Consider the following 14,746-nt stretch of genomic DNA (forward strand, 5'->3'; position numbering starts at 1 on the left):
TCAAAGATTTGCACACATTTTCAAAATTGTTTAAAAAAAATAGCAGAATGTATCAAGTACAGTAGATTGATCTATCGATCGATCTCTAGAACTATCCATCTCTCTCTCTCTCTCTCTCTCTCTCTCTCTCTTTTGCACACACCTTGCGAGGGACCTGGTAGCTGATGGGTACGATGCAGCTGTCGGTCAGCTGGAACACGCGCATCACCTCACAGGACATGACATCCAGGGCAGACTTGGGCACCATGGCGACCCCCCGCGTCGAGGCGTCCGTCAGACAGTGGCTCACTGCACGGGACAGGAGTCACAAGTAGGTCAATTAAATGAGGGACATGAGGCACTCAGGAAAGAATTTGAAAGCATAGCTTTTCAAAATAGAAGTGTTACTGTACCTTGGGAGAGGAATGGGTCAGTGGCTGTTACTTCAAAGCAATCAAAAACAGCGTCACCCTGTGGAGGAGAAGGGTCACAGCGCTGTTTGGTGGACTTGATGTGAAAAGGTGGAGCATTAAGGCATCCCTATTCTGGGCATGTCATTAGAAGCTAAAACTCTCAAAAAAGCCTAGGCCTAGAGTATACAGTACATGTTTAATTTATAGTCCAATACATGCTGGTGTCACGCTGTGAAAATAGCAGATCTACAAGTAGTAGATGGACTATCTTAGCTGCGTGACTGCGTCATTCAACAAAATGTAATTCATGCAGTGGTTATTGGTATTTTTAGCAAAATGTTTTCACATCAGATTGTAGAATAGACTGATTCCTAATAAATATGAATCCACTGGGAACAAGCAAGAGAGACATGAGTGGACATCTTACCATGCCAGCCACGATGAGCAGACCAGTGTCAACATCAAACAAAGGTATCGGGGTCCTGAGAGGGAGAACAAATGAAAAGAGAGCGAGGGTGAGATACGTTTGAATAATAATCAATATTGTGAAAGAGTAGCATGATCATTACATAATCCTTTAAAACTGCCAATGAGGGCATTGGGCTGCCGTTGCGCGAGGGCACCACTAGGTGGAAGAATATTCCTGATATTAGGGTAATGACTATTGCACTTGGCTTGACAGCAAGAAGAAGTTGCACTGCTTTATTTCCACATATCATAATAAGTGGAAGAGGCAGCAGGCATTATAAAGAATAACAACTCAATTCAACCGTGAAAACACATTAAGTTCAACAAATGCACAATCGCTTAGAATCACATTCACTCACTCATAGGCAAATCTAAAGTTCGCTGTTCCTAAAAGCCAGCAGCACTCTCGTTAACGTGAGGAATGGGCCGTTCCTAAAGAGGGGGGCGAGTATGCGACCGAATAACGACTTGACATAACATAAGGCACGACTTCACCCCCCGGAGAACCGAGCCCCTTGGCCTGGCTACCTCCGGCAGGACCTCCTGCTGCCCTGGAGACTCCAGTCATCTGCCTCCTCCTCCCATGACTCGCTGTAAGCAGATTGTAAGGATGACGGAACTGAATGAGCTTATGACTTATGAATGGGGGGGAATACAACTGGCTGTGGTGACCTAACAAAGCCATAAATCATGTCACTGACCGAGGCACGCTTGCACTAAACAGCCCTGCCTCTCTCTCTCTGTCTCACACACCCCATTCTCTTTCCCACTATCTCTCTCTCACTTGTCTCAGTCCTTCCCTTCAAGGCAGTGAGGGAAAGTAACTAAGTACATTTACTTAAGTACAAATTTGAGGTATTTGTACTTTACTTGAGTATTTCCAATTTCCAATACTTTAACTTCTACTCCACTACATCTCAGAGGCAAATATTGTACTTTTACTCCACTACAATTATTTGAAAACTTTAGCTACTAGTTACTTTGCAGATATACATTATTACAATATAAAACACACACTAACCACTTTAGCCCTATTTTATAGCTAGGCTATTTGAAAATAGCTGATCTACAAGCTTAACGCGTCGCATCGCGACGCGTTGTGAGCTTGTAGATCTGCTATTTTCAAACAAAACTACTCTCAAAACTACTTTTGGCACGTACATTTTGATACCAATACTTTTGTACTTTTACTCAAGTAAATTTTGAATTCGGGACTTTTACTTGTAACTGAGTACTTCTACATTGCAGTATTGATACTTTTACTTAAGTACAACATTTTTTTTCTTTTTCCACCACTGGTTCTTCCCTTCAAGGCCATCATTAGCCGGTTTATGTTCCCGTGGGGACTTCCAGTGACAGAGGACAGAGGACAGTGAGTGGTGGATGACGGGACCACTTCACATCACAGAGCCACTGAGCCATGTGTCACCGTTTGAGATACACGTTGGAGAGGCTGTAGTGAGAGAGTGAAAAGCTTCCGATGATGATGACCTACTGTATTGGTACTGCCTTAGATATACTGTATATATAATATATATATATATATATAGAGAGAGAGAGAGAGAGGCCACATGCATGTCCCCACATCAACCAAGAATGACAGACCGGTGATGTAAGGGTCTATATATACGACAATGTAATGACAGACTGGCGTTTGGTATCTTAAGCAACCGTGCGCGACGCGACACGCAACGTTTATATATGGTACAGTGCAGTGTGTGTGTGTGTGTGTGTGTGTGTGTGTGTGTGTGTGTGTGTGTGTGTGTGTGTGTGTGTGTGTGTGTGTGTGTGTGTGTGTGTGTGTGTGTGTGCGCGTGCACAAGTGAATGAATGACTCTGAAAGGGAGAAGGAAGGGGAAAAGAAAAACAGCTGAGGGAAGGACTACTTTTGGGGCAAAAATAAAAGAGGAAATGACATTAAATGATCCGTCAGCCATGGATACTAGCTGCCTCTAGTGTCTGAGCTTCTATTTTGAAGACTTGGATTTGGATTAAAGATGAAAATATCTTCCATCTTTAATCCAATTTCACACAAAGTATAATGGCAGTCTGCAAAGCACCAAAATGAATACGAGGAATGACTGTCAACATAATACAGTATACTATATATACATACTGTGTACGGGAGCAAACTGCTCCAACGACAGAGAAAAAGCTCCGACAAAACGCAAGTATGAAAGAGCGCCTCAAGCACAATTGTGCACGTGAACAAAGCCTTCCTGCTCCTTCTGTCAGGCTGTCAGAGGAGAGAGGCATCCGGTCCACACTGGGAAGGAACACACCGGTGGTCTTGCACTAACTAAGGTGTTTAGCCCAGGTCGAAGCTGACGTAAGTGGAACTGATTTGAGGAAGGTTCGGGGGGCGGGGGTGGGTGGGGCCCACCTCCCTTTTCTTCCTTCCTGTTTCTTTCCCTTTCATTCTTATACCTTCTCTCCCTGTGAGCATGAACAAGACCCCCCCCCCCCCCCCCCCTCCACCCTTCACTTCCATCCCCAGGTCTTGTGAAGTCGGCTAGGGGTGGCCACGCTTCGTTAGGGCGGGTTCTGCTGTGTTCCCATGTTCCAGTCCGGACCACAGGGAGTCTCTAAACACCTCCGTTCCCACACACCACCCAGCTTCCCCCCGTTGTTCCTCACTTTCTCTCGCTCGCTCACCCTCTCCTTTGGTCTGTATCAGTTTGCTCTCAAAGTGGGGTTGAGGGACTTGAAGGGGGGGGCACTTAAAGGTCTGTAACTCTGAGAGTGTGCAAAGGGAACCGAATGGACCCTTACGGGTCCATTCGGTTCGATTTTGCACACTCTCAAGAGTTACGGGGGTCCTTGAAACTAAAAGCATTCGAGACATTTTGACCCCACCTTGCCCACCCTCCCCTGCCCCCCAACCCTGTCACTGTGTCCAGCAATCTCGATTATCGTTGTCCAAATTGCGTTCACTTTCTCTATGGCCTTATCTGTGGTTTTCTCACAGTAAACGCACAACAAGTCAAACAGTAACGTAATAGGCATGGCGCTTTATCTCTGGATATAATGGTCTCTGTTTACTATCGCTTTCATGGTCCACCTCACCAATAGACCATTTTCCCACAGAGGGAAAAGCTTACGGGCACGTGTACCCACACACACACACGCACACACACACACACACACACACAAATTCACATACTAGATGTATGCACACACAGGTTCCGCACAATAACGCATGCATGCACACATACACTAATAATTGCACACACAGGGTTAATGTCTGGGAGTGAGGCAAGCGGCCAGATCTCGGTCACATGGGCTGATTATGAATGAACAGGAAAACTATTAAGAGGCTTCATTCATGATGTAAACAGACGTGTGTGACTGTGATGTGGGTGTGTGTGTGTGTGTGTGTGTGTGTGTGTGTGTGTGTGTGTGTGTGTGTGTGTGTGTGTGTGTGTGTGTGTGTGTGTGTGTGTGTGTGTGGTGCCCCAAGGTACCGCCACTCCTGATCAGGCCGAAAACCTTAATCCAGACATAAGCCCCCTTTCAGTCCAGTTTGGAGTGACGGGAACGCGGCCAAACACACACGCAAGTACTTAATACTCATCGTATAATGACACAAGGAAGTCAGAACTTTGATGCGGGTCGAGACTGTGATATATCATCTTATACCGGTGGTTCTCAAAGTGGCGTCCAGGGACCCTCGACTTCCCTTGAGGGGGTTCCAAATGGACCCGCGTACAGTCTGCAACTCTGAGAGTGTACAAAAGACATTTGTACACTGTCAGAGTGTACTTGGAATTACAAAGTTTGAGAACCATGGCTACGGGTGTTTAAGGCACTCTGCTTCGTGTCGTCCCAACAGCAGCTGTAGACATGATGTACTGTAAGTAGATATATACCACATATTTTACAGTGCTTCTCAAACTGTATAATTTCAATGACCCCCATGAGAGTTACAGATCTGTATGGATCCTCGTCAAGGAACCCTGACGGTCCCTGGACCCCACTTTGAGAACAACTGTCTTATAGGAAAGATAAAGAGAGAGAGAAATTCAGCATCTAAATAAGCAAAACTAGCTAAAACGATGTTTAATGTCATAAGTAACAACAACCTAGAGATGGCTACAGTCTGGCAGCGAGGTCATCAGCTCCTACAAACCGCCCTACACCTCTCTAAGTCCTTCCAGCGCTCTGAGAAGATCCTCTGGATGGTTCACAAATCCCTCCTGGCTTTAGTCTGTCACTAGCACTCTGCAGCTATCAGAGTTTACACAAGGCAGAGAGAGAGAGAAGGGGGGGGACCCCCCCCCCCCGTCTGCCATCACCTCACGTCTCTCTCTCTCTCTCTCTCTCTCTCTCTCTCTCTCCACAGACCCCTAATACGCATCATAAAATGACCTTCTACACATGACAGCAACCTTCAGCACCATCAGATATGATGGCGATATTAGTCTATTACATTGCCTTTCTGTGTGCGTAAGAGAGAGTGTGTGTGTGTGTGTGTGTGTGTGTGTGTGTGTGTGTGCGCGTGTTGTGATCACGAGAATGCTTTGTGGTTTGATAACGCAGTGTACTGTCGGTGGGTCATCTGAAAAATGGAATAATGGGAGAGACGAACGGACAGGTGGATGACAGACAGATGGAGGGCGATGGAGAGGGGGCTTGAAGGACAATATGGGACGGAGGGAGGCCATCGGGATCGGGTGCTGGGGGGGGGTCGCAGATGCAGGTGAGAGGTATCTACAGCTGTGATCTGGGTGGATTTGGCGGGGAGAGGGATTATCTCAAAAGTGGACAGAAACTGGAGGCCGCCCGAGTGAAAGTGTCCAGTCACTGGACAAATAAGCACAGGCAGGATAATATCGGTAGCGCGCACGAACACGCACGCCCTCCAGAAATCAGCAACAAGGTGCTGAGATAATTGGTCCAGTATGAGTGCTGCGCATGCACATGTACAGTACACGTACACGCCAGTGGTGGAAAGTAACTAAGTACATTTATTTAAGTACTTAAGTTTCTAATTAAGTACTGTACTTATGTACAATTTTGAGGTATTTGTACTTTACTTAAGTATTTCCAATTTCTACTTCTACTCCACTACATCTCAGAGGCAAATTTGTAATTTTTACTCCACAATTATTTGAAAACTTTAGTTACTAGTTACTTTGCAGATATAAATTATTACATTATAAAACATACATTAACCACTTTAGCCCTATTTTATACCTAGGCTATTTGAAAATAGCCGATCTACAAGCTCACAAAGCGTCACATCGCGACGCGTTGTGAGCTTGTAGATCGGCTATTTTCAAATATTTTAGTACTTTTACTTTTGGTACTTTAAGTACATTTTGATGCCAATACTTTTGTACTTTTACTCAAGTACATTTTTAATTCTGGACTTTTACTTGTAACAGAGTACTTCTATATTGCAGTATTGGTACTTTTACTTAAGTAAAGAATTTGAGTACTTTTTCCACCACTGGTACACGCACACACGCAACAAACACACACACACACACACGCACACAGACACTCACCTGTGCATACATTGGCATGTCCCTTGCGTAGATAGCATCACAAGGACACAGCGGTGCATTATACAGAGTTAATGAAAGTAGCCTGTAGCTCTGTAGGGCCATGAGTTAAGCTAGGCTAACTGTAATGACCAGATCTCTATCCATGAAAGGAACCTTTCTGTGTGCCAACAAAACACTGTTCTTATGGGACAGACAGAAATAGGCCTGTTATCACACACACTACAGGTACAGTAAAACAGTGAGGCATAGTTAACAAGAAGTCGTTTGCTCGAGAGTCGAAAATTGCAGAAGATCTTAAGGAATTAACCACTTAAAGGACAACTTTGTTTTTTTACAACAAGGTTTATTTTATTAGTTTGTAATGACAATAATTAAAAGATGAGTGTTTTTAAAAAATCATGGTGGCGCTGTAACAGGCAGATTCATGTTTGGCCTAATTATAGGCCAAAACGTGAATATGCCTGTTACAGCGCCACCATGAGGCTGATTTAAAAAAAAATTAGGGTGGCATTTCTTCCTTGGCCTAGTGGGGATGTGCGTACAAAGTTTCACGGAAATCGGAGGCTGCGTTCATGACTATTTACCAATGGATCGAATGCACCCGCCCCCCCAGTTAAAAATCACTAAATCATTAAAAAACGATAGAAAGCAATACATGTTTTTTTTTAACACTCATCTTTTAATTATTATCATTACAAACTAATAAAATAACCCTTGTTGTAAAAAAACAAAGTTGTCCTTTAAGCCCCATTTTATACTTCGTCATACGATGTCGCGCAAAAGAATATCTGATCTACATCGTTTTTTTAACACATTTTAAAGCTTTGGAATTGAAAAAAAATATGTTGCCTTTAGTGACATAAAAATAGGGACGCCAAGTTTGTCTGAGCTCTGGAAACTTTCCCTTGAGTGCCATTTGACTCATTTTAGGGAATATTCGAAGCTCATGTCATTGTCTAATCGCTGTTGATTGCTTAATTTGATTCTCTTTCCCCCAATGCTCCTAATAGTTAGGATGGGTAAACCCCAGAGGACAGATACCACACACAGGTGCAAATGTACTGCAGCAAATACCCCAACAACAACAACAACTGAATCAGATGGCCTGGTTACGTCACTGTGGTCAGTGTGGTCAGGGTGGGTGGTGTTCAGCTGTGCTATCAGCGAGGTGAGGGGTCTGCTGAACTATGAACTCAAAACAGGCCACTTTATCAGCCTGCTGCCAGAGACACAGTCTCCAGGACCTATAGCTCATACAAAGCTGTCGCTGGACGTCTCTGGCGTCCCATCGTTGGTGACTGGTCTGCTGGTGGTTCCCACTGCGGCCAGCTGTATTAGAGACCAAGGACCGGGGGTTAATGTAGCTCAAAAATAATGTTTTGGTTCATCAGAAAGGATGACAGGGACATTCGGGGTGGGTCACCGCATAAACAGTCGCGGTTGGGTGGACTCTGGCCACCGATGTACTCGAGAGGTTGGAGGGTGAGAACATGCGCTGGCTTTCCCAGCAGTTTGCGATAAACAAGATGTCAAATGCATACGCTGTGCCTCCATTTCAAGCACACTTTCTCACAAGATTTGAATTTGTGGAAATCGCAAACAAGGTAGGGAAAGAAGACTCGTTCAGTGGCAGATTTATGCCATGACTATGACAGATGTACGTGTGTGTGAGTGTGTGAGTGTGTGAGTGTGTGTGTGAGTGTGTGAGTGTGTGTGTGTGTGTGTGTGTGTGTGTGTGTGTGTGTGTGTGTGTGTGTGTGTGTGTGTGTGTGTGTGTGTGTGAGTGAGTGAGTGAGTGAGTGTGTGTGTGTGTGTGAGATTCACATAAAGCCACGGTAAGCCAAGAACTGCTGTGGTGAGATGAATACAAAACTATCACCAAAGAGTCCCCCCCCCCAAAAAAAAAATACTGCATTCTTCTCATGGTCTGGTTTATGCCAAAACTCCTGACCCAATGAGCAACCAGCATATGACCAGCCGCCAATATTACGAGAACAAAATGTACCAAATATTCTGTTGACCCCCTTTTTATAACTTAATCTCTTCCTTGTTTGCTATTAGATCTCATGACTCCCTCTATCAATTCATCTCTTTATTGCTTGTTATTAAATAATAAGTTGTTTTATGTTTTAGTGTCTCAGCGAGACCGATGAGGGTTTTGAACACACTTAAAGGAACATACCGGTGGTCTGGTAATGGTTCTGATTCTTCAGGGTGTCTGTCTAGCATGTTCAACAGGGTCATGTTGAAATGCCCTGGCAATCTTTTGAATGCCAGCTAATTCACACAATTCTTTTACAGGGCAAGATTTGAAGCCTGGACCTTGCTTTCTCTGGCAGGTCTTTACAATATATGCAGCAAGTTTAGATTTAGTGTCCCCGAAAGCTGACATTTTGGGTCGACAGACACATTTATGAACAAGGTCTAGAGTTCATTCTACAGTCATGTCACCATGTAGATTATGGAAGAGTACGGGTCTCAGGTCTTCAGGCAGCACAAGCTGGTAATGAGTTTGTGTGCGATGTTGTCGCTTTTAATACCAAGACACCATCTAATTGACCAGTGGTTCTCAAAGTGGGGTCCTTGAGGGAGTTCCAGGGGGTCCCCCGCAAAATTAGTTAATATAGCATTAAAATCAGTATAACAACTTTAACTATATTTTATACTTTGGTTATTCGAAAAGATACCCTGTTTTCAAAGTATCTTGGAGAATTGTGAAAAATGTGGACTCATTTTTTTTACATTTTTAACAACACAAATCTGAAACAAAATCTTTTCAGACGATGGCCTGCGGGCAAATGCATATCAATTGAAAACATGAAAATGTTTGAGAACCACTGTAGTAGGTAGAGTTCAGAGAGTTCTATTCTTGAGGGATGGTGGAGGTTTCTTTCTGCTATGCAGACTCCATCTGTTTGAGCACTTCACAAATACAGCTATTAGCGCTTGTGCTCGTCTCTCAATGAAGCTGGCGTGAGCAGGGGGATGACGGGCAAAGCACCAGGCTGATCCTCCTCTTCAAAGCTTTCTGGGAGAGCTTTTGGATGGTAGGCAAGGGAAGTGAGTGACGTTAATGCGTTTCAAAACGTGGATTGATTTGAAAAGTCTAGCCGAAAATAGACGCTGGAGAAAAGATTTACGAACAAGAATCAAGCATCCATGAAGAATTAACTGGGCAATTATTTCTAGCCAATTAAAGTAGGTTCAGCAACATAGGCACTTAAACCCTATAGCCTACGGTCTATACTTGGCCCCCTCCTTTTTTCCCACTACACCAAAAGTGTAGAGGGATGTGTTGTGAGCTTGTAGATCAGCTATTTTTTTTAACCAAATATTCACCTACTACGTCATGCCTAGAATGGGGATGCTAGTCCTGGGCCGCTGGCGTAGGCACACCTAGGCTCAGTGTAGCCTGACAGCGTGTTGCGGGTTCGAGTCCCGATCCCGACGGCCTTTGCTGCATGTCACTTCCCCGTTTCCTGTCAGCCTACTGTCCTATCAATAAAGGAATAAAAGCCAAAAGTATAAATCTTTAGAATAGGGATGCTAGAGTTCATGTGGTTACTAACTTTGGCCAAAAGTTTACCCTAAAAATAAAGCTATAAACAAAATAGTCTAGGTTTATGTATGATATGGCTGAAGCTGCGAATAGATAATGGCATGAACTGATGACAGTATGATCCTTTAAGTCCCACAGGTGTTCAGGACAGGTTGCCCTAACGATGGAAGGATTGGTGCAAAAATAATCCACTGTTGATTAAATGGGATTTACGGCAGAAGGGAACAGTATTGACCCTGACGGTACGGGCCAGGTTTCTGCTGGAATCTCCTGGATGCTCCGAAGCACCCGGGGTCGACCACCATTGTTCTGTATTTCTAAATGAGTGACATTTTAAATGGTTTTAAACTGTACAACACGAAGAGCGTGCCACGGGACTTAGTTTACAGTGAAATGTGATCCTAACCTAATTAAAGACATCATGGAAGCATATTCAAAATAGCCAGAGCATGGGTTTGGCAATGGTTTAGTGATGTATCAAACGCCCTTAAAGTACTAAAAATGAAGCAAAAACGCACTAAAAATACGCCAGAAGAAAGCAAACAAACAGTATATCACAAAATAATGAGCTCGGCCTGCATCATAAACTCACATTTCTTTGGCTTGCGTGGGATTATGTTATGGGCTTTTATTGGAGGCCGAGTTCTCACGGAGAGGCAGGCCAGGATGCAATGGTGTCAGCGCGGCCCGAATCAAAGCCGCGGGTCTGGGCCATAAGAGTGTATCAGAAGCAGTGGTGGAAAAAGTACTCAGAATGTTTACTCAAGTAAAGCAGCAATACCACAATGTAAATGGTGCATTTATATACTAGCACCTTTATCCTAAGCGCCTTACAATGATTGTGCATTACATTCACCCATTCACACACCGACGGCGGAGGAAACCATGCAAGGCACCAACGTGCTCGTCGGGAGCAATTAGGGGTTCAGTGTCTTGCTCAAGGACGCTTCGAACACTAACTCTGGGGGAGCCCGGGATCGAACTGGGAACCTTCCGGTTTCTAAGCGGCCGTTCTACCTCCTGAGCCACTGCCACCTGTAGAAATATAGAAATACTCCTAGACCTGTAGTCAAAATGAAAAAAAAAGTGACTTGAGTAAAAGCCCAAAAGTATTGGCATGAAAATATACTTACAGTACCAAAGTAAAAGTACTAAAATTTGTCAAAAAATATCAAACTTGGTCGAAAATAGCCGATCTACAAGCTCACAACGAGTTGCATGGTGATGCGTTGTGAGCTTGTAGATGTGGTTAATGTATGTTTTGTAATAAAATAATTGAAATCTGAAAAGTAACCAGTAACTAAGGTTTTCAAATAAATTGTAGTGGAATAAAAAGTACAATATTTGCCTCTGAGATGTAGTGGAGTATTAGTATCAAGTATCAAAAAGTGAAGCAAAAGCTACATCCGTACTTAAATACAGTACCTGAGTAAATGTACTTAGTTACTTTCCACCACTGTGCGAGCGCATCAGAAGTGGTGTCTGCAGCGCTGACGTGTTGTAGAGCTCTAAAGATCTTCGCCGCAAACTCCAGAACCACAGGGCCTTGAACCTACCGCTAACACTAGCAGTGCTACATGCACTCCCCACTCACACCAGCGCGAGCCCCCAATCCTAAGGCCGTTTCAATTATCACTGTCCCAGTTACGCTCCATTCCCATGAGGGCAGACCAAATGTTCCCAGACCTAACCATAACCCTCACTTCAACTTAACGTTCTCTCTTGGCTTCTCATGACTGCTTCTCATGATATCAGGAAGTGAGCGTAATGGAATGACTCCAGTGTTGTCGTTCTCTTCGCCCCCAATATAATACTGGCACCCAGATGACATACAATGGAGCAGCAATGACCATAACCACTTAAGCCCTATTAAAGATCGTTCAAAAATTGCCAATCAACAGCTCACAACGTGTCACAATGCGACACATTGTGAGCTTATAGATCGGCTATTTTTCTAAAATGATTGCATTGTTTTGAGTGCGATAAAAGCTTTTCACAGACCCAGCACTCCCTCTGATTGGCCGACCTTTCAGCTAAAACAATATACCGGCGCCTGCATTTCCACCCACTGTCGATCCAAGCTATGGGACCGCACCTTTGACCACAGATCCCATAGCCCATGGTGTCAATGCTAATAAACAGCTTACATTTACGAAAAGTTCAGAACTGGCTCCCTCACTCCCAGCATACATGCCAATGGTGGATACCCGTGTGCAAGTTTAGATCGATTGGCCAACCCACTGAAGAGACAAATGGATGAAAAGGAACCTTAAGATGACATGTTTTCACTGCAGTATTGTCCCTGTCAGTAACCCCACTAAGCTCCACTCAGCAGTATGTGTGTGTTTGTGTGAGGTTGTGTGTGTGTGAGAGAGAGAGCGAGAGAGAGAGAGAGAGAGAGAGAGAGAGAGAGAGAGAGAGAGAGAGAGAGAGAGAGAGAGAGAGAGACACAGTGAAATCATCAGTTAATTTATACACAAACTCTGAGAGTATACAAATGTAATTTGATGTCTATTTGAAGACATGCGTATACACTCAGAGTTAGGAGTTAAGAGAGAGAGAGAGAGAGAGAGAGAGAGAGCTCTTGCCAGTGTGAGTGTTTAAGGGCATTGGGCCCGCCTGCCTCTCTTGCTACCTTCAGTAGCCAGTTCATTAGAAAGGAATTAGAGTTGACGCGCTGCGTTCTTGAGAGCGGGAAGAAAGCCCAGGATTGTTGGTGGTATGGAGGCCAGCTGTGGTCATGTCTGAGCCCCAGTGACAAGGCCCTCAGATGGACTGCCAAGCGCTTGCTTTCGCCTCTCTTCTCTACTTTGCTCCACCGGGCCCCAAACACCCCACCCCCACACTCCCCCTACAATCTGCAAGCACGGGGTACTAGCGCGCGCGCACACACACACACACACACACACACACACACACACACACACACACACACACACACACACACACACACACACACACACACACACACACACACACACACACACACACACACACACACACACACACACACACACACACACACACACACACACCCTAAAACATGTGCCAGAACTTAATTAAAGTCACTGCGTCACAGTCCCCATGTCAACAGGTCTGGAGTGGCCCCTTTGATATCACCCAGCCCCCGACTAAACCCCCCCGCCCTTCATACGCACATACATACACACCTACACACCTACACACAGCAGGCTCTGCAAAGCTGCCGCAAATTGACCACATTAACCCTAGAGTCCCTATTTTGGGCACATTATCACGATCAGAGTGTGTGTGTGGGGCGACCTGATAGTCGAGTGGGTAGGGCGCACACCTCATGGGCTTTACTGACAAGCGAGTCCCTGGTTCAATTCCCTTTTTTGCTGCATGTCTCTCCCCTGCTCTCTGTCCGCATTTACTGTCTATCTCTTCAGTGTCTGAATAAAGCATGAAAATGCCAAAAATAAATCTTAAAAAAGTCAAAATGTTTAAATTTTTGATTTGATTAAAAAAAGTGAAAATAGCAGCTCTACAAGCAAACATGTTGCATCATGACACGTTGCATCATGCCGCATTGCATCGTGACACGTGACATAATGACACGTTGCATCGCGATGTGTTGTGAGCGTATAAATTGCCTATTTTCACTGTTTGTCGTACAACGAAGTATGCAGGGCTTGCAAGCGGTTAAACAAAGCTAAACTAGAAACTGCAGGCCCACAAAGTTCAGCCAGTACTTTAATCCCTATAGAGCTGTTTATTGTCAGAACAATCAGAACCAGAACCATAATAGTGCTTCATTAGCGTTCCATCTTGTCATCAAGCACCGGCTCTCACCATCACTGTCACCAGCATCCTCTATCACCACCACACATCTCAGCTCCAAACCCTCCCCGCCGACAGAGACCACGCCGACGGCGAGTCCGCTACAACCCACCGAGGCCACAGCGCACTCGATAGGGCCTTGTAGCGCATCGGCGCGCATCTCGCTAAATACCAAGTATGCTTCTAACGACATAATATGTAGTTAAACACTTTTCACGAGACAACTTAGCATACAGGCTGTCTGACCGCATCATCTGACAGCGGACGTCTGTTTTGCATAATGTTGACACGAGAAAAAGGAACAAAAAACCCAACATTTTACAAGAAAGCCCAGTGAGAGTGAGAGAACACTGGGGCTGCTGCCAACAGGACAGATGATGACGCAGGCATCAAGCAACACACACACACACACACACACACACACACACACGGTTCTATTTATGTCAGGCAAATAAGAGAGTCAGAAAAACATCTCTAAAAACCATTGGCTCACAATCTTCAACCCAATCGGCAGAGAAAGAACTAAAGGTTGCCGTTGTATGCTTGTGCAAACCACAGATATGTTGCATCTCAACGTTTCAAGGCAGGCGTGATGTCAGCAGCGGGCTGACCGAGCGCAGAGCTAGCCGAGCAAGTGCCTGCGCCGAGCGGCCCGATGCCCGCTGGTGCCCGAATTGATTCTATTGGATTTCTTTGGACGTCATGCTAAAAGAAAAGTACATGTCGTACGTGCTTTTCACCGACAATAACACGTCAGGGATGAAGACATATTTCCATTGTGGTCCTTAGTCTTGAACAAACAAAACATAGACACATGCTGACTCAGTGTCGTTACCAACAGACAGAGAATACTCAAATACATTCTCAGTTATAGTCTACTTCAAAATGGCACTTGACTTGAGTCCACATGGTGTGCATGTGGGTTCAAAATGCATTCATCCATGACCATAAGCATACACACACAGATGCACACACACTTGCATACATATTCACACACACTATTAGATTTTTAATAA

At 44.6% G+C, this 14,746-nt stretch overlaps 1 protein-coding gene across 1 annotated transcript in view; it reads right to left on the reverse strand.

The window, feature by feature from the left end:
- coro7 (coronin 7) overlaps positions 1–14,746 on the reverse strand; it is a 179,952-nt gene that overhangs the window by 12,422 nt on the left and 152,784 nt on the right. Inside the window, exons 10-12 of the mRNA XM_080446805.1 lie at positions 820–874; positions 393–450; positions 143–288 (exon numbers count right to left, since the gene is read on the reverse strand). Of these exons, the coding sequence (XP_080302931.1) occupies positions 143–288; positions 393–450; positions 820–874 (259 nt within the window). The remainder of the gene's footprint in view (positions 1–142; positions 289–392; positions 451–819; positions 875–14,746) is intronic.

Source organism: Gymnoscopelus braueri, assembly GCF_963280865.1.
Source record: "Gymnoscopelus braueri genome assembly, chromosome: 13".
NCBI classification, from domain to species: domain Eukaryota; kingdom Metazoa; phylum Chordata; class Actinopteri; order Myctophiformes; family Myctophidae; genus Gymnoscopelus; species Gymnoscopelus braueri.